General features: G+C 39.3%; 1 protein-coding gene and 1 pseudogene across 7 annotated transcripts in view; one reads left to right on the top strand and one right to left on the bottom strand.

The window, feature by feature from the left end:
- The window catches only part of TASP1 (taspase 1), a 238,846-nt gene that overhangs the window by 86,657 nt on the left and 126,648 nt on the right, over nt 1-25,541 (bottom strand). For all 7 annotated transcript variants that reach the window (XR_002647452.2, XM_089896558.1, XM_089896556.1 and 4 more), the window contains one exon: nt 4,795-4,905. Coding sequence is in view for 6 of the 7 variants with exons in the window: in XM_089896558.1 (XP_089752684.1) it covers nt 4,795-4,905 (111 nt within the window). In the remaining variant the exon portion in view is untranslated. The remainder of the gene's footprint in view (nt 1-4,794; nt 4,906-25,541) is intronic.
- Nucleotides 23,966-24,843, top strand: LOC111185014 (replication protein A 32 kDa subunit pseudogene; annotated as a pseudogene).

Genomic DNA, 25,541 nt, shown 5'->3' with positions numbered 1-25,541 from the left:
TTCTAATCACTTTGTAAATATCATCCATGCTTCTTGATAGTTCCCAAGTGGTCCCAGAAATTTTTGATTTTCCAATCCCAAATCACCTGATTAAAAAGAACCACATATTTACAGGTGTAATACAGTACAGAATTCATAAAACTTAGCATGGTGGAGGAATTTAGAAACTGTCTCTTGTCTAACTTTTTTTTTTTTTTAAGAAAACAAAACAGAACTTAAGTAACTTGATAGATTCAGTGAGTCAGACACAGAGTTAAGAGTGAAACTCAGCTGTCTTAACTCCCAGGACACTGTTTTTCTGTATTCCACATTTTATTTTGCTTAAAAAGCGGGGCGGGGGGGGGGGCAGTGTGACCTTGCAGAATGAACACCCACTGACTAACCAGGTGACTTTGGACAAGTCACTGAACTATTGCAAAATAAGTTTCTTCAACGATTTAGTGAGCAGGGTTGATGAGTTCTGAAATTTCTGATTCCTTTCCAAGAGTCTGGAATTTTTAAGATGAGTGTTCAATATGCATTAGGTCATGGGATCCAGTGGAAAAATGAAGTACTACAGCCCAACTCTCTGAGGAGTTTCAAGAGTTATACAAAGAGGACAACAAAGCATCAGAAGAGAAAGGAGTGGAGCTCAGGAACTCCTCAGCATGGACCCAAATCTGGAGATGTACAACTAGCTAGTGAATCTGTGGTTTCAGACACAGTAAAGAGTTCAGGTCACTCTCAACAAGGAGAAAACTACCATGTGCCGTTATCACACACCCATTGCAGGGTTCCCAGGAAGTGAATTTCTCCTGAGTGTCGAGTTTTCACCTCTGGTGAAAACTGGTATAGCTGGGCAACTAATAGCAAATTACATAAATTACACAGGCTGTTCAGGCCAAGAATTTGGTTTCCCTTAAAAACAGCATTCCACGATGGTAATTGTTAAAACAAAAGAACAAGGAGACTCAAGTCTGATTCTGATATATTTGAAGATGTAGTAACATGAACATCATCAACCTTTTTCTGAAAGATCACCGAAGGCAGACCTCAAAGTCCATTCCTAATGCATTCCTCAGCTCACAATTTGCCATCAAGTGATTCTTACCAGCATGCATGTAGTTCATACCGTTATTTATGTTTTCATGACCTCAGGTCAAATAACTGAAAGAAAGCACCTGTATAAAATCTCTTCATATTGAAATTTTTTCTAGTTATTCACTCTGTTCTTCCTTCAGATAAATCCAGTTGTTTCTTGCCTATAATCTGTTTTTCTTTCTCTCTCTACCCTAAAAATCTTTCCTAAGAGGGCATGATACATATTAAAGGCCTAAGCAACAATGCTTATAAATCTGAGGAAGTAATTCAGTTTTTTTAAAATAAATTTATGTATTTATTTATATTTTTTTATTTTTGGCTGCATTGGGTCTTTGCTGCTGCAGGCAGGCTTTCTCTAGTTGCGGCGAGCGGGGCCTACTCTTTGTTGTGGTGTGCAGGCTTCTCGTTGCAGTGGCTTCTCTTGTTGAGGAGCACAGGCTCTAGGGGCACGGGCTTCAGCAGTTGTGGCTTGCGGGCTCTAGAGCGCAGGCTCAGTAGTTGTGGCGCACGGGCTTAGTTGCTCCACGGCATGTGGGATCTTCCCAGACCAGGGCTCAAACCTGTGTCCCCTGCATTGGCAGGCAGATTCTTAACCACTGCGCCACCAGGGAAGTCCAGTAATTCCGTTTTATTCCCATCCCTGGAATGCCCCACCTATCCCATCAGTTGCATGCTTATATTATAAAACTTATATTTTATCCTTGAGTGGATTTTCATAAATTCTAAGTAGAGACAGCTTTGAGATGAAAAGTGTTTTAAACAGGTAAAGCCTAAATTTTGGCAAATAGTTTGGGGCAACCCTTGCTTAGCCAGGTCCCCACCAGTATCCTAAGGGTAGGGCTGGGGTAGGGGTGTGACTGGACACCTTGACATTTTTGGGAAAACTAGAAGAAAAGCATTGATTCCTGGTATGGGTTTCTGTTCCTCTTCCCAAGCTGGTGAGTGTGGAAGAAAAAGAGGAGCCAGTGACAAAGCCCTAGATTCAGAGGATCCAAGAACAGATGAGGCTTAAAGGAACAGGAAGCCAGGTAGGGACGTTGCCCATTGCCATGCCACCTTCAGGCCGGTAAGGCTCTCTAGGAATAGAATGGAAAAGTAGCCTGATATGCTTGGGCCAAGAGGGCTTGACAATCCCCTTATTATTCTATGTTTTCAGACCACCTGACCCCATTACCACTAGCATCTGCTGTCAGTGGACGCTATATGTACTGCAGAAGCCAGAGGTTACAACAAGACCACAGACACCATAGTGAGTTCATCAGGGAGAGAGGCCAGTGACCCATGGGGAGGTGGAGCGCAAGCCCCATCCCAGCACAAGCCAACAGAGGGAAGAGGGCGGCCATGAGCCAGATGGTCCCTCCACAGTGACACAGAAAGTCCCTGGAATCCAGATGCCACCCAACGAAGACAAAATGGCAGCAAAACAAATATAAAGTGCCATGTAAAAAGAGAGCAGGCTTACATGGAGAGGACTAACAGAATGAGGGCAAGGAGTCAGGCATTAAACCGAGTTAGAGAACATTAAAAGAGTTACAACAGGCACCCTGCCTGCACTGTCCACCATGGGCTGGGGAGAAGAGTCAATGTAGGTGTGGGACATCTGGTAAAGTCTGCCCCAGACACAGGCCCAGGACGCAGCCCTGCTGTGACCTGGCAGGCTGGGCCCTGTCGACATGGAAACCAGAGGTCCCCAGTGGTTACACACAGGTGCCCATCGGGACTCCCTGGGCCAGGCCCTGCACAGCCTGCACACAGCCCTTGTGGCCCAGGTGGTCACACACTGAGCGTTCGTCCCCTCTGCAGGGGCCCTGTGGCCTCTGTGTCCTGCAGTCCTGTGTCCTCTGCACGCCCCCTTGATGCTGGGCTCCCACGGCATACCCAGCCACCAGGTGCTGATTATCTGTTCCCCATCTACACTGCACTCCGGAGGGTGGCCTATTGTTTGCCCAGCAACTCCAGACCAGTCCCAGCCAGGCCAAACTAGTGAACTTCTCTGCTACCTGCTGAACCACACCTTCTCCAACAAGGTCTGAGCCCCTCCCAAGCATGTCCTTCCCTGGACACTCTCAGATCTAGGGCACCACAGAGAGCTTCCTTACAGCCTCCAGTTACTCTTTCATCATAGTTAACAATTCCTTATATTAAACTCCTCCTGATTAACCTAATGTATGGTTTCTACCTCCTGACTGGACCCAGAGGGCTACATACTCCTAGCAGCAAAATCTATCAATATTTCCACTTTCTCCATGGACCCCTCCCTCAAAATCACCATTTCCTCTCCATGGCCTGGACCATTCCAGCCCCTAATGTCGGTCTCCTATAGACATGGTCTTGGACAACCTGAGATCTACTTTATAAACCCTCCTTTAAAACATCATTTTATTGATCAACTTAAGAATACATAAGGGTTCTCTCCTTTCTATCAGGTCGAACATGAACTCCTACACAGAGATTTTAAGGTCCTCGGGACCTGGCCTCACCTGGCCTATCCAGCCCCGCTGCACATCAGGAACACTGCCCTCTAGGTAAGAGTCATGCAGGTGTCAAGCCCTCACCATGCCTAACCCCACTGTCATGTCTGTGCTCACACTCCTTTCTTCCCCACCTTTCCCGGCCTCCTGGGGCCAGTTCTAGGAGTTCATCATCCATGAATCCTTTTCAGGTGATTTCTTCCTACGCTTTCATCTGTGTTGTCCTCACCACATAATTAGCACCTTATATTATCCTGTCTTGATTCTCTATGTGGAGACACCCCCCAGATTAACCCTGTGATACTCTTCCCCTCATTTATGTGTTCATGGCTTATTACCCTAACTTGTTTTTGGGGGTTTTTTTTTTGTTTTTTTGTTTTTTATGGGATAGGGTTGCTGGGAAGAGTTAGAGGACGCGTCTTTTTTTTTTTAATTCAATTTTATTTATTTATTCATTCATTCATTCATTTATTTATTTTATTTTTTGGCCATGCTGTGTGGCATGTGGGATCTTAGTTCCCCAACCAGGGATCGAACCCACGCTCCCTGCCTTGGGAGCACGGAGTCTTAACCACTGGACCGCCAGTTAAGTCCCCCTTATTTTTAACTACATTTTATATTTTTTATACAACTTCACAAGCCTTTACCATAGTGGTAAGCTCAATGTTAAATGATGGGAAAAACCCGAGTCAAATAGTTTTAATCCACAGTAACAGTTATCTACAGGGCCATTGCGAGGCTACACAAAATCTTCCTGCATATTAGAAAAAGCCATCCCTTCCTCCAACCAGACGCAGCCTCACATCAGGTTATATGGGTTTGGCAAATGGAGCCAGGCCAGATTTCAACTCAACCCTAGACAACTGTGTGTGGCAGCACTGGATTCATGAATACAACACTAACTTTTTTTTAAAAAGAGTCAAATTGTATTACAGAAAAACTTTTAAATGAGGTTGCCCCTTGAATTTTGTTTTAGTAGAATTTTATTCCACTGTGTATGACTCTAATCCTGGACAGTGTCTCACAACTTGGGCATTACATTGGTTATATGGTAAATTTCATGCAGTAGTAGCTATTTTGATGGAATTTCTTTTCACAGCCAATGTTAACTTAGGGTCTAAGTCCATGCTAAACCCTGGACCTAGGTCTAGCAGTACAAATGTGGCACCTGACTCATGAAGCTTACAGCTCAGAGGAACAACCTCTATTTACAAGGAAGTAATTTTCTTAATGTTATACTTACTGATAAACTTGTTTTGCATAGTTTCCAGCAGAGCTTGGTGGGCATCTTCAGCTTGTAAAGCGTGTGAACATTCTCTAGCCAGTATGGTGCGCACAAGATGCTCTCCACATCCTAGAAAGCCAAGGAAACCAAGAACGGTTGAGGAAAGGCAGTACTAAACATCCTTCTTGTCTTACTAGCATTAAACCACCCCTATGCACCACTAAAGAAGTAGTTATGTTGGAGAATAATTCAGTGAGGGATGAAATGATTTCTACGAGCAATCTAGTAATTTTAGTAAAGAGATTTGACAGAAACTAAAGAAACACATGTCTAATCTTAAAAGGAAACCCCTTTTTCATAGGAATTATTCACATAATACGTGAATTTAGACTCTCTACCTAGGAACCACCTAGGGTTCTGTTTCATTTCCATTGCTGTATAACCACAAAAAACTGTTTTATAATTTCTATACAGTAGGCCCTTGTTGGTTATTTATTTTATATATGGTAGTGAATATATTTTAATCAAAAGTTCTTAAATTTATGAAATTTAAACCAATACAAACTGATATAATACACATTTTCTGTTTGGCTAGTATGTACTGTAACAGACATTAGGCACTAACAACAAATCTCCCTTAAAAATGTTATCTGTAATTGTTAAATCATGTTGGTGCCATTCATTTCAGAAATTTTCTCTGCATATGTACACCTCTCCTCCTTCCCCCCCTTCCTCTGCCCCCCATATACACATGCATGTATGTATACACACATATATGTATATTATGTATACACATACATTATACACTCATTGCCAAAAATACAAACTGTTCGAAACTTGTGAAAGTTTTTTTTTTTTTTTTTAAATCACCTATGTTTTGTCAGAAATAACTTGCCTGTATTTTTTGGTAAAGTAAATGTAAATCTCCTTCAAGATCTTTGTGAGTATCTACACTTAGATCTTCATCTAGGTATGCAATTTAATATATTACTTTGTGGGCAGGATTATGGTGATCCCTATTTTGTTAAATGTTTGCCATATTATTTTTATAATCAGGGGAAAAATTAAAATAAAGCTAATAGAAAAGAAACCATTTTCGACACTTACTATGTAGAGACACTGTGTAAGCTCAAGAAACTCCATAAATTTTAATTCCCTTTGTGTACGTATTTGATGTTGAACAGTGAAATGTTATACTTTAGAACAATAATAATTGTTAGGAAACTGGCATATTATAAGCTAAATGGGTGTTCAGAAGGTTATGTACACATGCCTCAAGGCAAACAGCTAAACCACATGAAGTTAACATTACAGCAAAAATACACAGTATGTGTCAGACTTTTTCCTCTGTAGTTATACAGGAATATATAGGGTTTTCCAATGCTTGGTTTTTTTCCAAGAAATTTAAAATTATGACTTCTATTCTGACATATATCACCTTTAACATAATAGCCTTGACACCAAAAGCTTGTTCTGTAGGTTCCAGTCAAAGAAAAGTTTGATTTTATCGTTTTATTCACAAATTTCCAAGGTTTCTTAGAATATGCTGCCATATAGCTGAAGTGTGATTCAGAGGCAAACAGTTCCATTCTTTATTCATAGATATTAGAAATAAGTCTTTCAATACATCTTCCTTCTGTCCTTAATCATGCAAGCAAGAGTGTATTTATATTGTCAGATCTTAGCAGAAGACATGGATTATACAAAGAATGAAGACCTAACTACAAACCTAGAGGGAAAGTGATAAATACCAAATTCCAAAAGAACTTAGAAAAGTACACAATTATTTATCATCAATAAGAATGACTAAATAGACTGAAATACATAGTGAATTCATAGCTTATGTTTTAAAAACACCTTTGGAAGATGCTATGGAACCAACTCACTATTCTGAAAATGGATAAATGAAAGAAAACAATCAAGCATTTCTCTGTCCTTCCTATAGGAACTGCATAGCAGGGTAACCAGAAGGTTTATGAAGAAAAATTTTCTCCATAGTAGTATCCCAGTTAATAAATGAAGAAGAAATTAACAAAATTAGAATATAACTGTTTGTAACCTATAATTTAATAATTGCTATAGGCAACAATCGTCAATGGCTGCTAATATCACAAAAAGATACAGATATTACATATACCTTGATAAAATTACACCTTTGTAGTCTTGCCCCACACCAAAAAAATTACACCTCAATCTGATCAAGCCTCTAAATTCAACTATTAATTTCTAGAAATAAAGAACATCTGCAAAAAACCTACAGTTAACTTCATACTTAATGGTGAAAGACTGAATTATTTCTCCCTAAGATCAGGAAGAAGGCAAAGATGTCTGCTTTTATCACTTTTATTCAACAATACACTGGAGGTTCGAGCCATTGCACTAAGTCAAGAAAATGAAGTAGAAGGCTTAAAGATCAGAAAGAAAAAGGCAAAACTGCTCCTATTTGCAGATGATATAATTGTTTATGTAGAAATCCCAAAGGAATCTACAAAACCACCACTAGAGGTATCTCTCCAGATTCTTCCTGTTTGGTTAGGAGTCTAGGGCAAAGGTTGGAAGCAGATTCCTGCCTGGTACTTATCAGTCCCCAAAATATGAACTTTATTTTCATTTCTTTCCCCATCTGTTCACACAACAGATTGTTAATGAGCACCTACTTGGTGCTAGGACCAGAGGACACAGTAGTTGGCAGAGGTGCTGCTACATTTTGTCAGATCTCCCCAGAGGTGTTGGACCCCTGGTTGGCTACTGAACACTCAGTTAACTGCCATTCTGGCCAGTCCAGATGCCAGTGCCTTGACTGTGTGCTCTACAGACCAACCTTGAGGATTTAGCTGAGAACTCTGGACTCATCAGAAACCCTGGACATTCCCACAGCCTGCTGAGAGCCAACCTCCATGGCCATGTCTCTCCCTCGAATCCCAAACCTTAGCCCAGTCCCAGCTCACTCTTTCCTAGTGTGTTTCCTATTACTGAGACTCCAGTATGCCCCATACCCAGACATCAGAATTATAATACATTTCCTTGGCATCTCAAAGTCCACATCAGAATCACATGTCTTGATCTGGTAGGTAACAAGCAGTGGTGGTTTGGTGGTGGATGTGACCTTACCCCAACATACTTGAACCAAGAGGATGCAGTCCATTTTCATGGGACTCTAAAGGAGGCTTGTGACCAACATGGTGCAGATCTCTACCCAAAATTTTAAAAATGATGTGACGATGACTTTTTTATAGCCCATCATGGGGACTGGAGGGGTATTGGGGGTATCTTTTTTGATGACCTTGACTCTCCCTCCAAGGAGGAGGTGTTTCACTTTGTGCAGAGCTGTGCCCAGGCTGTCATTCCTTCTTACATTCCCCCTGTGAAAAAGCACTGTGATGACTCTTCACCCACCAGGAGAAGTTGTGGCAGCAGCTCCAGAGAGGATGGTATGTAGAATTTAACCTGCTGTACAATCAGGTACAAAGTTCAGCCTCTTCAGGATCCAGGATTGAAAGCATCTTGATGTCTTTACCTCTAACTGCCTGATGGCAGTACGTGCATTCGTCCTCAGAGAACTCCACAGAAGCTAAAATTCTGCAAGTTCTGTGCCATACAAGGGTACACTGATGCAGGCAGAGCAGCCTTCTTGGGGTCTGGGGGATACACAATGCATACCCCTGCTCCACTGGCCAGCACCACTGCCACTGTGTGGCACTTAGTCACCTGTGTCTTACAGCTCCAGTCTTCTCCACCGTGGAGTCTGCCTCCTTGGCAGGTGGTGAAATGTGTTTTAAGCACCACAAGCTTCTGTTGGATGCTATCTGTGGTAGGTGGTGGGATGGCAGCTTGTCAGAGTCAACTGGTCGATGTAAACTCATTTATACTTTTAGAATCATTTTATATGACTAGTTTACAAACAATGACGTTGAGTTTCCAAGAATTGGTTGAGGGGATCTAAATATTATAATATATTATAATTTGTACCCGGAAACTTCTCGTGCTATTTTTGTTTCATATGTTTTTTAAAGGACTAGGTTCTGCCACAAAAATCTGTCATGGGATACATTTTATTTTCATTAATTCAATGAGGTTGAGACTAACTAGTAATTTTAGAAAGCAACTGAAAATGAAGGTAAAAATTTTACTTTGTCATTACTGAAGTTTATTTGTTCATAATCTTTATATATCTTTCTCTAGAGATCATAATAATCATAATTTTACATAATGTAAAATATTCATTTTTATAATGATATTTAGGAACCCTTGAAATTTTCTTCATCTCTGCATGCATTACAATCCAGTGATTACCTACAGTTAACTCTAACGTGACACCACTATTATTTAAATAAGGGATATATAAGTTGTAATTTTGATTTTCGTAGAAATATAGTTTGTTGATGTTGAGATTCTCTGCACTTTTGAATGTGAAAGCTTAGACACTTGGATTCTGATATTTAAAAATTTCTATTCCAGACATTTCTATATGGAAGTTTAGACTAAGAACAACCCTGGGGATGTGATTTTAGGAAATGTTTCTCACTTGGGAAATGAGGAACATTTTCCTTCCTTAATTAAAGCAGACATAACTGGTGTAAGAAGTATGTAGGCAGTTTATAAATATATTTCCTTGAAGATGGACTAATTGAAATCATCCTCTTTTAAAATTAGAGATTTTGCAACTCTTACCTTTGCTCTAAAGAGAAAATCACAACAGAGTTCTCAATAAGACTTCTTTGTTCATATATAATATGAATGCATTTTATTCATAATATATTGAAGTTTGTAAAGAACAGTATCTTCCTACATGTTAGTAAGCATTATCTTGGAATATGTTGAATGTATGATAGTGTGTGACTCTTCAGAGGTGGAAAATGCGTGAGTTCAACTATCTCACAACAGGTGTGCTGATAAATTTTATTATGAAATATGACTAAGAAATGTTTGTATTTTTCATTTTTTCCAGGGTAATTGACATAGGAAAGATAAATATTTCTTACTACTAAAACCACAGTTCCTCATTCCTAGGTACCTTATCCAAGAAAAATATAAGTTTTGCACTTGAATTTTCATAGCAGCTTTATTCTCAATAGCCAAAATTTACAGCAGCTTAGAATGATAAAGAGAAGGAAAATGAGGAGTTAAGAAACCTAAAGTATAAAATGAGAAGATCCAACATATTAATAGACATTTTGAAAGAGAAGAGAAAGAATGGGGGAGGGGGCACTAATCTTTGAAGAAATAATAAATAAGTTTCCAGAATTTAAGCTATAAGGAAATCCTAAAATTAAAGATGCATACAGAGTTCCAAAAAAAGTAAATAAAAACAAATCTATCCTTAGGTATACCATAGTGGAAAATGCCGGAAGAGAGACAAAGAGAAAATATTAAAAACTAATCACAATGGACTTAATTGATAGTGATAGGACATTCCATCCAAAAACAACAGAATACACTTTCTTCTCAAGTGCACATGGAACATTCTCCAGGATAGATCATATCTTGGGTCACAAATCAAGCCTTCACAAATTTAAGAAAATTAAATCGTATCAAGTATCTTTTCCGAGCACAATGCTATGAGACTAGATATCAATTACAGGAAAAAAATCTGTAAAAATGCTATGAGACTAGATATCAATTACAGGAAAAAAATCTGTAAAAAAATACTAACACATGGAGGCCAAACAATACACCACTAAATAACCAAGAGATCACTGAAGAAATCAAAGACGAAATCAAAAAATACCTAGAAACAAATGACAATGAACACACAACAACCCAAAACCTATGGGATGCAGCAAAAGCAGTTCTAAGAGGGAAGTTTATAGCAATACAATCCTACCTTAAGAAACAAGAAATAAACAACCTAAACTTACACCTAAAGCAATTAGAGAAAGAAGAACAAACAAACCCCAAAGTTAGCAGAAGGAAAGAAATCATAGTATCAGATCAGAAGTAAATGATAAAGAAATGAAGGAAACAATAGCAAAGATCAATAAAACTAAAAGCTGGTTCTTTGAGAAGATAAACAAAATTGATAAACCATTAACCAGACTCATCAAGAAAAAAAGGGAGAAGACTCAAATCAACAGAATTAGAAATGAAAAAGGAGAAGTAACAACTGACACTGCAGAAATACAAAGGATCATGAGAGATTACTATAAGCAACTATATGCCAATAAAATGGACAATTTGGAAGAAAAGGACAAATTCTTAGAAAAGCACAACCTTCCGAGACTGAACAAGGAAGAAATAGAAAATACGAACAGACAAACAAATCACAAGCACTGAAATTGAGACTGTGATTAAAAATCTTCCAACAAACAAAAGTCCAGAACCAGATGGCTTCACAGGCGAATTCTATCAAACATTTAGAGAAGAGCTAACACTTATCCATCTCAAATTCTTCCAAAATATAGCAGAGGGAGGAACACTCCCAAACTCATTCTGTGAGGCCACCATCACCCTGATACCAGAACCAGACAAAGATGTCACACAAAAAAGAAAACTACAGGCCAATATCACTGATGAACATAGATGCAAAAATCCTCAACAAAATACTAGCAAACAGAATCCAACAGCACATTAAAAGAATCATACACCATGATCAAGTGGGACTTATCCCAGGAATGCAATGATTCTTCAATATACACAAATCAGTCAATGTGGTACACCATTTTAACAAATTGAAGAAGAAAAACCATATGATCATCTCAATAGATGCAGAAAAAGCTTTCGACAAAATTCAACACCCATTTATGATAAAAACCCTCCAGAAAGTAGGCATAGAGGGAACTTACCTCAACATAGTAAAGGCCATATATGACAAACACACAGCCAACATCATTCTCAATGGCAAAAAACTGAAACCATTTCCTCTAAGATCAGGAACAAGACAAGCTTGTCCACTCTCACCACTATTATTCAACATAGTTTTGGAAGTTTCAGCCATAGCAATCAGAGAAGAAAAGAAATAAAAGGAATCCAAATCGGAAAAGAAGAAGTAAAGCTATCACTGTTTGCAGATGACATGACACTATACATAGAGAATCCTAAAGATTCCAGCAGAAAACTGCTAGAGCTAATCAATGAATTTGGTAAAGTAGCGGCATACAAAATTAATGCACAGAAATCTCTTGCATTCTTATAATGTTGAAAAATCTGAAAGAGAAATTAAGGAAACACTCCCTTTTACCATTGTAACAAAAAGAATAAAATACTTAGGAATAAACCTACCTAAAGAGACAAAAGACCTGTATGCAGAAAACTAGAAGACACTGATGAAAGAAACTAAAGATGATACAAACAGATGGAGAGATATATCATGTTCCCGGATTGGAAGAATCAACATTGTGAAAATGACTTTACTGCCCAAAGCAATCTACAGATTCAATGCAATCCCTGTCAAACTACCAATGGCATTTTTTACGGAACTAGAATAAACAATTTCACAATTTGTATGGAAACACAAAAGACCCCGAGTAGCCAAAGCAATCTTGAGAAAGAAAAACAGAGCTGGAGGAATCAGGCTCCTGAACTTCAGACTACACTACAAATCTACATCAAGACAGTATGGTACTGGCACAAAAACAGAAATATAGATTAATGGAACAGGATAGAAAGCCCAGAGATAAACCCACGCACATATGGTCACTTTATTTTTGATAAAGGAGGCAAGAATATACAATGGAGAAAAGACAGCCTCTTCAGTAAGTGGTGCTGGGAAAATTGGACAGCTACACATAAAAGAATGAAATTAGAACACTCCCTAACACCATACACAAAAATAAACTCAAAATGGATTAAAGAACTAAATGTAAGGCCAGACACTCTCAAACTCTTAGAGGAAAACACAGGCAGAACACTCTATGACATAAATCACAGCAAGATCCTTTTTGACCCACCTCCTAGAGAAATGGAAATAAAAATAAACAAATGGGACCTAATGAAACTTAAAAGCTTTTGCACAGCAAAGGAAAACATAAGCAAGATGAAAAGACAACCCTCAGAATGGGAGAAAATCTTTGCAAATGAAGCAACTGACAAAGGATTAATTTCCAAAATTAACAAGCAGCTCATGCAGCTCAATATCAAAAAAACAAACAACCCAATCCAAAAATGGGCAGAAGACCTAAATAGACATTTCTCCAAAGAAGATATACAGATTGCCAACAAACACATGAAAGGATACTCAACATCACTAATCATTAGAGAAATGCAAATCAAAACTACAATGAGGTATCACCTCACACCAGTCAGAATGGCCATCATAAAAAAATCTACAAACAATACATGCTGGAGAGGGTATGGAGAAAAGGGAACCCTCTTGCACTGTTGGTGGGAATGTAAATTGATACAGCTACTATGGAGAACAGTATGGAGGTTCCTTAAAAAACTAAAAATAGAACTACCATATGACCCAGCAATCCTACTACCGGGCATATACCCTGTGAAAACCATAATTCAAAAAGAGTCATGTACCACAATGTTCACTGCGGCTCTATTTACAATAGCCAGGACATGGAAGCAACCGAAGTGTCCATCGACAGATGAATGGATAAAGAAGATGTATATATTCCATATATACAATGGAATATTACTCAGCCATAAAAAGAAATGAAATTGAGTTATTTGTAGTGAGGTGGATGGACCTAGAGTCTGTCATACAGAGTGAAGTAAGAAAGAGAAAAACAAATACCGTATGTTAACACATATATATTGAATCTAAAAAAAAATTAAAATGGTTCTGACAAACCTAGGGGCAGGACAGGAATAAAGACGCAGACGTACAGAATGGACTTGACACGGGGAGGGGAAGGGTAAGCTGGGATGAAGTGAGAGAGTGGCATGGACATACATACACCACTAAATGTAAAACAGATAGCTAGTGGGAAGCAGCCGCATAGCACAGGGAGATAAGCTCGGTGCTTTGTGACCACCTAGAGGGGTGGGGTAGGGAGGGTGGGAGGGAGACGCAAGAGGGAGGAGATATAGGGATATATGTATATGTATAGCTGATTCACTTTGTTATAATGCAGACACTAACACACCATTGTAAAGCAATTATACTCCAATAAAGATGTTAAAAACAAGAGAGAGCTTTTTTTACTCTCTCAGTAAGGAGCGTCTCAGCAAGCACCTGGGCAGATGGGCAGCCTTGAAGAGCTGCTGTGCCCTCTCATGCATGGGAGCAACCAAATGATTTCTGTTTCCCCGAGAGAAGCGGGGAAGTCACAGAGGGGCCCTCCAGACCTGAAGGAGTCATACAGCTGGGACCTAGGGACACCTCTGCAGCACCCTGCCTGGCTGATGTTCAAAGTCCAGTCCAAGTGACTGCCATCGCTGTGGGTGTCAGTGTGAGCGGATGGCACTAGGGACTCTGCACCCCTCCCCCACTCCTTAAGTCCCCAAGAAAAGGAGGAAACAGGAATTCCCAAAGCCACTAATGGCATTTCTTTATGCCAGGCACTTGTTAGGCACTTGTATTAAAGCAATAAATAAAACATAAAAATATAAAAAATAAAAGAAAACTAATCACAAAGAAAAAGGTGATCTCCAAAAAAAATTTTTTTAATTTAAAAATTTAACTGGTAAGTTACATATTCCCAAGCAACAGAAGAGGCCAGAAGGCTAATATCTTAAAGATGCTAAGGCAATAAACAAACAGAAAAACACCTGTCAACGTAGAATCGGTTAAACTACCATTCTGGAGTGAGGGTGAATAGAAATAGTTTCAGACTTACAAACTCATTTCTTTGAGACTTAAGCTCCCAGCTTACTTCTACTCTGTGCAACACTATACCTTGTCATAATTCTTACTGATTTTAATATATACTAGATATTAAAATATTAGGTATTACCCAATACCTTAGCTTCTGGATTTTCTGAAATCCTCTCTTCAAATTATCCACACTGCCTTGTAAGTTCACTCCCACGATTCTGCCATAATCAATAACATTAACTTCTCCATAGTCCCAGCTGCAGTCATCCCACCCCTCCTAACTTTCCAGCTCATCTCTTGACTGCTCTAATTCCAACATTCCCTCTACCTCACCAAAAGTGCCATCCCATTAATTCTGCTGCTTTGTAACTATCCCTCACTGCCCTTAGATCCTCACTTCCTTCCTTATCCAACTAAAATTCCATGCTTCATCAACTTATACCCTTTCTCTTACTCCTGAAAGCCTCCATGTTTTGCTCACTTCATCAAACTTATCTGGCAAAAGCCCACGCTGGAGTATCAGTCAGAATAACTATACGAGCCTGCAACAATAAACACCCCCCAAATCTCAGTGGCTTAACACAACAAAAATATAATTTCTCATTAATGTTATAAGTTGTACCTGGGTCACCAGGGAATGTGCTTCCAACAGTCACTCAGGAACAAACCCAGGCTAATGGAGGCTTCATCATCTATAACTGCACCTCCTGGATCATATCCCCTCCAGGAGAATGAGAGGGCTACCCAGGGCCACTTTACAGCTTTAGCCTGGAAGTCACACATATCATTTCCACGCTAGTCCACTGGCCAGAAATAGCCACATGGCCACATGGTCTCAGGCAACTGCAATGGGGCGCGGGGCGCTGTGAAACACAGAGGAGTGTATGGATATTCAGGGAGCAGTATGCTAAATGTCTCTGCAACATCTGACTAAATCCAACTTCCCATGCCTGCACCTGCACAGCTAAACGAGGTGCAGACGCCATCCTGTGAGCAGGGGGTGACATGCATGGGCAGGAAGGCCTACCCATTGAGGAAGGTGGGAGACAAAGGACAGACCCAGGTACCAGACAGCATTGCTGGGTAGCCCAACCAGCCCCAGTCTCCTCTGAGGTGTCTTGTTACATGAGATTTAAAACAAAAGAAAATAAAATCTATCTGTTTAAGCCACTATAATTGAGTTCTCTTTTTTAAGCCCAAATGAATTCTTCTTTTTTTCTTTATTTTGGTAAAATATATATATATAACATGAAATTTACCATTTAATCATTTTTTAAGTGTACAATTCAGTGGCATTTTTACTCGCATTGTTGTACAATCATCACCACCATCCATCTCCAGAACTTATTCATCTTCCCAAACTGAAACTGTACCCATTCAACAACTCCCCCATCCCCCCTCCCCTCTAGCCCTGGCAACCACCATTCTACTTTCCATTTCTATGAATTTGACTACTCTAGGTATCTCATGTAAGTGGAATCATACACTTTTGTCCTTTTGTGACTGACTTAATTCACTTAATGTAATGTCCTCAAGGCTCATCCATATTGTAGCATGTTTCAGAATTTCCTTCCTTTTTAAGGTTGAATAATATTCCACTGTATGTACATACCACATTTTGCTTATCCATTCAACCACCAAGCGACATTTGGGGCCAAATGCATTCTTTTTTTTTTAATAGATCTTTATTGGAGTGTAATTGCTTCACAGTACTGTGTTAGTTTCTCTTGCACAACAAAGAGAATCAGCCATATGCACACACATGTCCCCATATCCCCTTCCTCTTGAGCCTCCCTCCCCTCGTCCCTATCCCACCCCTCTAGGTCATCGCACAGCACCGAGCCGATCTCCCTGTGCTATGCTGCTGCTTCCCACAAGCCAACTATTTTACATTCAGTAGCGTATATATGTCAGTGCTACTCTCGCTTCGCCCCAGCTTCCCCCTCTCACCCCATGTCCTCAAGTCCATTCTCTATGTCTACCTCTTTATTCCTGCCCTGCAACTAGGTTCATCAGTACCATTTTTGGTTTTTGTTTTTAGATTCTATATATATGCGTTGGTGGGAATGTAAATTGATACAACCACTATGGAAAACAGTATGGAGGTTCTTTAAAAAACTAAAAATAGAACTACCATATGACCCAGCAATCCCACTACTGGGCATATACCCTGAGAAAACCATAATTCAAAAAGAGACATGTACCAAATGCATTCTTAATCTATATAGATAGCCATTTGCTGGTGAAAGAAAATGGCTCAGAAAACTTTACATTGAAAGAAGACGACTTCTTCCATTCAAACATACAACTTTGTATTGAGTCAAATACAATTTCTGATAAGTTCATGTAGATGTATTTATCAGACACCATTAGCAGGAAGACATGAAAAAGATTATTTGGCTTGATAACATTTATCTTAACTGAGTTATTTTGGAAAATTCGTGATATGTTTAATTTCTACCAAAAACCAAATTTCTTTATAATTTGTTTGAATAAATAAGACTGATTTGATTAAAATAAATCCTTATGATGACTGAAAACGGAGTCTTAGATATTTAAGAGCCCCTTTTATCCACGTAAAGGACGACCACTTCCCTGAGCCATGTGAAACCACTTCTGCGAGGCCATCGTTAGAGTGCCTATTTGTGGGTTTGTTTAGAATCCAGAAAAAGTTGCCAACTCTGGGAAACTAGAAGAGTTAATAGAGTATCTTTGTTTTTTCCTCATCTTGATGTTTCCAACAACGCCATCATTTCTCTAGTGAACGCTCTGGCCTACGTTACAGAAGAGCTTCTATATCTTTACTAAAGGAAAAACCTGGGAATTGTGGGTTAAGCAGCAGGGTCGCCTTCTGTGTTCTACGTATTCAATTTTCTCATTCTCTCATTCATTCTCTCCCTCTCCCTCTCCTTCTCCCTCTCCCTCTGTCTCACACACACACACACACACACACACACCCCTCCCTACTTTAAGGCCATAAAGTCCTGTAGAGTAAGGGTTAGTATTTTCTATTAGGCAGTCAGACTGATGTTTGAATCCGGCTGAGTTGAGTCTGGGACTCTTTATTTAAGCCTCAGTTTCCTCTACTGTGAAAATGGGGAATGGGAGTAGTAACTACCTCACAAGGACAAAATGAGACAACAAACGTAAAACATTCAGCGTGGGGTTGGGCACTGAGTAAGCACTTCATACTGCAATGGATAATGACTGCCTTAAGAAAAACCATTAGCTATCACTTTCTTGTCTCTCCTCATCCTTTTCTCTGTATTTTGCTTCTGTTAGAACAAGGTAATTCCCAGCTAGCCTGACAATCATCACTGAGAGCCTAGAATACATTTAAAGAGGAGTTTAGCCTTTGACTTGCAATTCTGAAAGCTGCTGCTTCCAAGAAAGCTGAGCTCTCACCTAGGGTCAAAATGATCACGTGGGTAAACCTTTCATTATCAGAACAAAACAAATAATATGATAAAGATTTCACTTAGTTTGGTAGGAAACATTTTAACTGTGGTTATCCAGGGATTATGGGTTATGCACGATTTTTGTTTGTTATGCAGTCCTTCTGTTATTTTTCCCAATTTCCGTAATAAACACCTATCTTTTTTTCCCAAGAGGTTCAATGCCCAACATCAATGCTACACTCCTGCATTCACCATACTTTCTCTTCAGGTACAATAGTAAAGGGCAAGGCAGGGTCTCCCATTATGGGATTTGGTCCCATACACTTCACTGCCCTATATCTGAGTTCGTGAAGAATGCTCCAGGTGTTTTATTTCATCCGCCCTCCGTCACACATTTGGTATTTTCACTTCAGCATTAGTGATAGATGCAGCCTTCAAATTAAGATAATTAAAAATATGTAACATAATAGCCCAATAAAGTCATATTGTCAAATCACGTTTTAGTTCCAAAAGGTTAAGTGGCAAACTGAAAAGCATTTGCAATAAGGACAGAGAAACATGAAAACTTACCAACTCTTGGCTGACATTTAAGATATATCTTCACTGCATCTCAAGATAATTTTTAATTGTTTTATATTCATCTCATTTAGTGGTGGCAGCAGTGGTGGGCATGAGCCAGATTATAACAAAACGAAAATTTAAAAGGCCGTTATGTGTCAAGTTTTTAATGTAGGGTTTTAATGGACTGTTTAAATGGTAGAGGATTAGGACATAATTCCTGCAGAGGACCTAAAAATGACATTAGGATTTTTAACTATAAATCCTAATCCCACAGATCTTTCTCTTCTTCTGGAGACTTTATTTCTTCTAAACCACTCTAACCTCAGTTCTGATACAAAGACCCCCAGAGAGGGAGAGTGAAGCTGCACTCACAGGAGAGAAATAACCCACATTCCCAGGCGGCCTGCATCCCAGAGCAGGATCAGCAGCAACAAAAGCTCACATTCAGTACCCCTGGCACACTACACATCTCCAAGGCTTCCTGATGATCTTCAAGTATTTATGCCATCTTATAAACGCTGCCATCCACTCTCACTGCGGCGAGTGGGCATCTGAAAAATCTTTTAACACATCCCCTGTTAGAAGTCCACAGGGACAGATAAGTAATGAGGAAAGGCCTTTCCAAATCTAAAAGGAAACATTTGGTACTTCAGTTTCCACTATTGCAACATCTCTTTTTCAACAAAGGAATTTATTACACAGTACGTCACCTTTTCCCTGTCAGAGGATTTACTGCCAATTTTGGAGTTGGGTTACTTCTGGTTTTCAAGTCTGTCTTGTGAAATTAAAGAGAGGGCTGCCTTAAAAGTGATAGAACACACGTGATTTCAGTCTTCACAGTGTCCCCATGGCTATCAAACCTGGAACCTATTACATACAAGAAGAAAACATAAGGAGCTTTATAAAGAGATGGAATAAGTAGTGAAGATGTCTGATCCGGTCTAGTCCAAAGGGTATGGTTACCAACACACATTTAGTGTCTCCCCAGTATTCAGTTCTCTCTAACCTGTAACCATCAGCATACTTTGGATATTTACAATAATCTATCAAAAACAACTCAGGCTTTTCTGATTTTTTTTAATAAATAAAAAATAACCAATAGAAAAACCAATTTTACAACTATCTCCTAGAGACCTCTCTTACAAACTAGGATGCAACTGATATGTGCTTTAGCTTTTCATAATTATTTAAAATACAGAAAAATATACTAGAATGGTGACAATTAAACAGGAAAATCTCTCATGTAGAGCACAGTGCTAGGCATATGCTAAATACACTAAATGCTTGATATTTATTATTTATTATACTAGTATCAATTTTATTGAGAAGGTATAACCAAACCACAAAAGATTTATCTGAACAAGTTGCATAAATGGGAAGAATTCCAGTTTTGCGAATGCAAATATTTTCATAGACTGAAATCTATTTCAAAGAAACTAAGACATACAAACAAACAAAAAAGTTTCAAAAAAAAAGACATGAGTGTGAAAATCCTTGATCCAATCTGTCACAGCAGAGTGTCAGAGATCTGTGGTTAACAACACAGAGGTGCCCACCCCAAAGTTTGAGTCACTTCTTCTTTCCCTGGGCCCCTCTCTTTGTCAAAGTCACATCTCAGTGTGGGAACTTATCCAATACTCATGAGCATGAATACAGATGATGAAATAGGATCTTGCTTTCTGCTCTAAATTTTCTCAATTTAGTTATCTAAATACAACACTCTAATCAGGACACCAGGGACACATGGTCCCAGGCAGCAGAAAGAATCAGAAAAATCACCCCAGCAGGAGTTGTTGTGTTCCTTGGCTACATTGGAGCCCCTATTGCTACTATTGCATTTGTCTGGAAAACATACTATATGTATGAGCATTAGACTTCTCTCCACTTGAGAACTTCATTAGAGCAGCAGCCATCACAGAAGCAGCACTGCTGGCCATGTTCAGTTGCTGCTCCTGTACAGCTTCTATCTGGATTTCTGTTCCATCAGGGAGGTGAGGGGAACTACCTCCAGCTGTGGAACCTGAAATGAGTCACTTAAGATCTCCGTATCTCAGTTTCCTCATTGGAAAAAATAAATGGCTTAGCTTAAATGATTTCAAATTCCTCAGGACAAAATTTTATAGCTGGAAGTACTTTTGGAATTCCAATAACTTTCAGTAAAATTTAGTTAAGAGGCTTGCAATGAACTGACCACTTAGGAGAAAACCCTTTTAAAAAGCTGTTAATTCATGATATAGTATAGTTAGATTATTTTTTTTAATCTATTTCTTTTTTAAGGGGGAAGAGAAAAAGTCACTGACTCACTGATTCACCATTAACTGATCAACTACCGTGTACCTGGGGTCTTCACAAATGTCATCATTTAAAGGCCCTACAAGTAACTTGCAAAGAAGGTACTATCATCCCAATTTGACAAATAAGAAAAGTGAAGTGGAAGAGCTAAGAGTCTAAAATCCAAGTTTTGTAACTCTAATATGCTTGTTTCGAGATAGTCCACCACTGCAGAAATAAGGCTAATATCAGCACGCAAATAAAGGCGATACAAGCAAAGAAAACTCAAAAGCCTCAAAAACCTGAATCCATGATCAAGATCAAAGTAATAATTACCTGCAGATAAGTAGCACAACAAATACTGATACCAATACTTAGGACTGTAGATAGCCCTCAATTTTAACCATGACATCCTAAAAACAATCACTAAACAGTCCCAAAGGAATAATGTTAAAAGTGGAGATTTCATTTTGCATCAAAACCATAATGTGCATTTTATGAGTTAAAAAAAAAAAGCCAAGACATAGCTGTAAACATCTACAATAATGTAGATGTGATGTAATGTAAAATAAATATTTCAGCACACATATTGATTATATATGTAGTATGAAGCCCACAGACAGAAAGAACATAAGCAAGACAGTTATACTATACTGTAAGTTTAACCTATAACTACTAAGCCAACCAATATATTAAACATTTAATTAATAATTTTCCTAATGACAAAGTTTAGAAGTGATTTATGAGGGTGATTTGAATGGCCAGGGCCTCTTTAAAAGCCAAAAAGGGAAGTTTGAGTTGATGTTACATCTCAGTAAATTGCTCTGTACAAAAGAGAGGCAATATATAAATCATTTCATCAGTTTCAAAGCTGTACTCAGAATTTAAAAACAACATTCAGTGTTTAGAGGCCTTATGAAATAAGATGGAAAAAAAGTGTTAAATCTGTTCACCAGTCATTGCTTATCCCTTTCTCTACTCAACACAGCATCAAGGGTGGTTCTGAGATTGAAGAAAGGCAGAAAAGTTCTGAAGGTGGAAAGGAAAATGGTAATCATATTCATTTGTCTAGATCAGAGTAGAAATTAAGGAATAAGAATAAAGAAATGGTCCCAAAGCTTTCCTACCACCAACTAGCATAACCATCATATAAGCAGGTAAAAGAAGGAAAAAGCAAAACAGGTAGACCACATCAAATGAGACATGCAGCAAAAGGCAAATAAATAGACAATATAAAATTTAGCATTTTTCAAGGTTTTCGTTTGACACTATTATTAAGAAATAATGTTAGTAAAAGAAGGAAATACACACACTTGTATTACTTTTTAACTTTTTATTTTAGCCAAGAAATTTATTTACAATTTTATTCAATTACCTAAGATTATGCTTCCTAATTTCCCCAAAGTTATGAGAGAAAAAGATATCTTTGCCTAAAATTAAACAGTTTCAGTCAATACACAGAATTCTCCACGAAAATCCATGCATAGATTCCATTGGGTCCACAAGCCCCAGATTAAGAACCCACACAGCTATCATTTTATTTAAAAATCTACAAGCATATAGTTATAAACCAGTAGGCTAAACTTTCATTTTGATTTCCAATAAAAATATTTACTGCTGAGACCATGAAGTCCATATGAGAAAGCAACAGTGACAATATCATCACCCAGAGGCTAACATGGAAATTACAGTGAAAATAATAAAATTAGGTTATCATATTAGAATCATACCATTTCCTGTTAAAAAGAAATAGGGATCCTTAGGAAAATGACTGGTTCTGAGTCTGGCTAAAGAAGTGACCAAGAGGAGCCTGAGGCATCTTGTTCTACTGAAAAGCAAGGAAGCTATCAAAGATCGTCATGGCAAAGACCACAGAAGCCAGCTTAAAGTGGCTTCCATTGACAAGAGATGGAACAATTTTACCAGCCAAAAGAATAAAAAGGTTCCAAACTCTTTACCATGTCTTGCAAGCCACCAAAACTGATCACTTGAACTTCCACTTCTAGTTAAGATGAAGAAACCTACAAGATTCTATCACCCCCACCCTAACAACAAAAGCCAACAAGAGCCACCCTAACAATGAGAACCAATAAGCCAGTTAAGCTACAACACTACAGTTTTTTAAAAACTCAGAGGGATAACGATGCAAAAATACCTCAAAGAACTAAATTCCCAAAAGGGACAAGCCTTTCCTATGACAGAAGAGGCCAATGGCTTTTTTATCACCCAGAAGGCAGTGGGGAAAGGAGAAATGCTACAGACAAGGTTAAGGAGAAACTAGCTGAACTAGTCATTTAACAAACTTTAAATGACCACAGGTGCTGACAGGATGAATTAGAATCCAGAGAAGCCCCATTTACTGAGCAAATCTGATTTCACTCATTGACTCCTTCCTATAGGTCCTCACCAAGAGCAGGGCTTCCTGGGGCAGGGCTGGGGAGCTGAAAGATATCCACACCCTCAGGCACACAGGTCCTCTGTAAGTGTAAAGCAGAAGCTGCTGAAGGCTGGGAACAGAACAGGAAAACTAAAAGACAGCCTCCTCGCCTACCTGGATGCATAGAGCTATCACCCAAGGTAAAGCAGTAAAAAAAAGAAAGAAAGAAAGAAAGATAAAGGAGGGATAGGGAAAGGGGGAGGGAGAGGGAGAGGGAGAAGGAGAGAAAGAGAGAAGCTTCCCCGTGATTCCAAAAGCTGACAGGTGAACAATAAATAACATAAAGAGATATCGGGAGTTTTGCTGGTATTCAGATCCCAAGCTCTGCCTAATGGTAAATCCTAATACTAGCATTGAAATATCGAAAGCCAGGAGTGAATTGTATCCACTGCTGCAAGAATACCCAGCCCCAACTCAATTACAAATAACACTGCAGATGTATGTAAAAAGGAGTGTGTCCCTTTTTAGTGGCAAATATTTTCTTCAGTCTTGTCTGTATTCCAAACATAATCTTTAGCATACAATCAATAATTATGAGATAAATGAAAAAGCCAAAAACATGCCCTATAAACAAGAGAAGGAACAGTAAACAGAAGCAGACCACTAATGGCCCAGATGCTGGAATTATCAGACACAAACCTTAAACTAACTAAAATAATTATTTTATGTAACTATCTAATGGAAAAGGTGGAAATTTTCATAAAAATATGGAAAATCTCAGCAAGACAATCTTCAAATATGAACCAAATAGAAACACTTTAAATAAAATACATAGTATCCAAAATGAAAATGCATTCAATGGGCTTAAGAGCAAATAGGAGGAGGCGGTTAGGGGAACCCACCAGGCCGGAACCTTCTGGAACTCTTTCCTGAGGGAATCGTGACGAAGATGTGGACCAGTGGATTTGAAAGCTATAGCAGTTCCTCTTTTGGGGGAGCTGGAGGCTACACACAGTCCCCTGGGGGCTCTGGATCACTGACACCTTCCCAGGCTGGAAAGAAATCTAGAGCCCGAGCTCAGCATATTGTACCCTGTACCATATCTCAGCTGCTTTCTGCTACTCTGGTTGATGAAGTGTTCAAAATTGGAAATGTTGAGATTTCACAGGTCACTATTGTGGGGATAATCAGAAATGCAGAGAAGGCTGCAACCAACATTGTTTACAAAACAGATGACATGACGGCTGCACCCATGGATGTTCACCAGTGGGTTGACACAGGTGATGCCAGCAGTGAAAACACTGTGGTTCCTCCAGAAACATATGTGAAAGTGGCTGGTCATCTGAGATCTTTTCAGAACAAGAAAAGCCTGGTAGCTTTTAAGATCATGCCCCTGGAGGATATGAATGAGCTCACCACACATACACTGGAAGCAGTCAATGCACACATGATGCCGAGCAAGTCTAACAGCCAACCCTCAGCAGGGAGAGCACCTATCAGCAATCCAGGAATGGGTAAAACTGGGAACTTTGGTGGGAATAGCTTCGTGCCAGCAAATGGCCTCACTGTGGCCCAGAACCAGGTACTGAATTTGATTAAGGCTTGCCCAAGGCCTGAAGGATTGAACTTTCAGGATCTCAAGAATCAGCTCCAACACATGACTATAGCCTCAATCAAGCAAACTGTGGATTTTCTAAGCAACGAGGGACACATCTATTGTGGATGATGCTCATTTTAAATCCACAGACGCAGAATAACTGGATCTAATTGGGTACCCGAGATATTTTCCAGCTGGACTTTTTACACAATCTCTCGTCTCCAGCTGTACATATATTTGGCAGGTTGACTTCTAGGAAGTAGGTTTCATCTATAAAAGGTTTCAATTGACATCCTTTTGAAACTTACTACTCTTCTGTGTTTTTGTTTTTGTTTTTTGTGGTACGTGGGCCTCTCACTGTTGTGCCCTCTCCCGTTGCGGAGCACAGGCTCCGGACGCACAGGCTCCGCGGCCATGGCTCACAGGCCTAGCCGCTCCGCAGCATGTGGGATCTTCCCGGACCAGGGCACGAACCTGTGTCCCCTGCATCGGCAGGCGGACTCTCAACCACTGCGCCACCAGGGAAGCCCCTCTTCTGTGTTTTTGAAGCTCAGAGGGATATGGGCAATTGACAGGGATGTAAACCAGGGCGGAATTTCTTAAAGAAGTTACAAATTAGTTAGTTACAATATCAGGATAAATGGAATTGGAAGAGGGATGCTACCAAGAGCATCTTGAGCATACTCAGGAGTTTTTATTCCTGAATTGTTTCCTGTTAAGAGTAGGACTGGGGCCTGTCAGCAGAGAGCTAGCCACGAAGCCCATTAACCTCTGCCTGTTTTTGTTCCCCACTGTGGTTATGTGTTGTTACTTTCAGAATTGCACTTTCTTTCACCTTGTCATAATTGCTGCCAAAAG

This window comes from Delphinapterus leucas, chromosome 15 (genome assembly GCF_059928025.1).
Source record: "Delphinapterus leucas isolate spDelLeu-1000000601 "Yukka" chromosome 15, BTC_Dleu_Yukka2, whole genome shotgun sequence".
Lineage (NCBI taxonomy): Eukaryota > Metazoa > Chordata > Mammalia > Artiodactyla > Monodontidae > Delphinapterus > Delphinapterus leucas.
The sequence above is the reverse complement of the archived record's forward strand: the minus strand, read 5'-3'. Positions and strand labels throughout refer to the sequence as shown.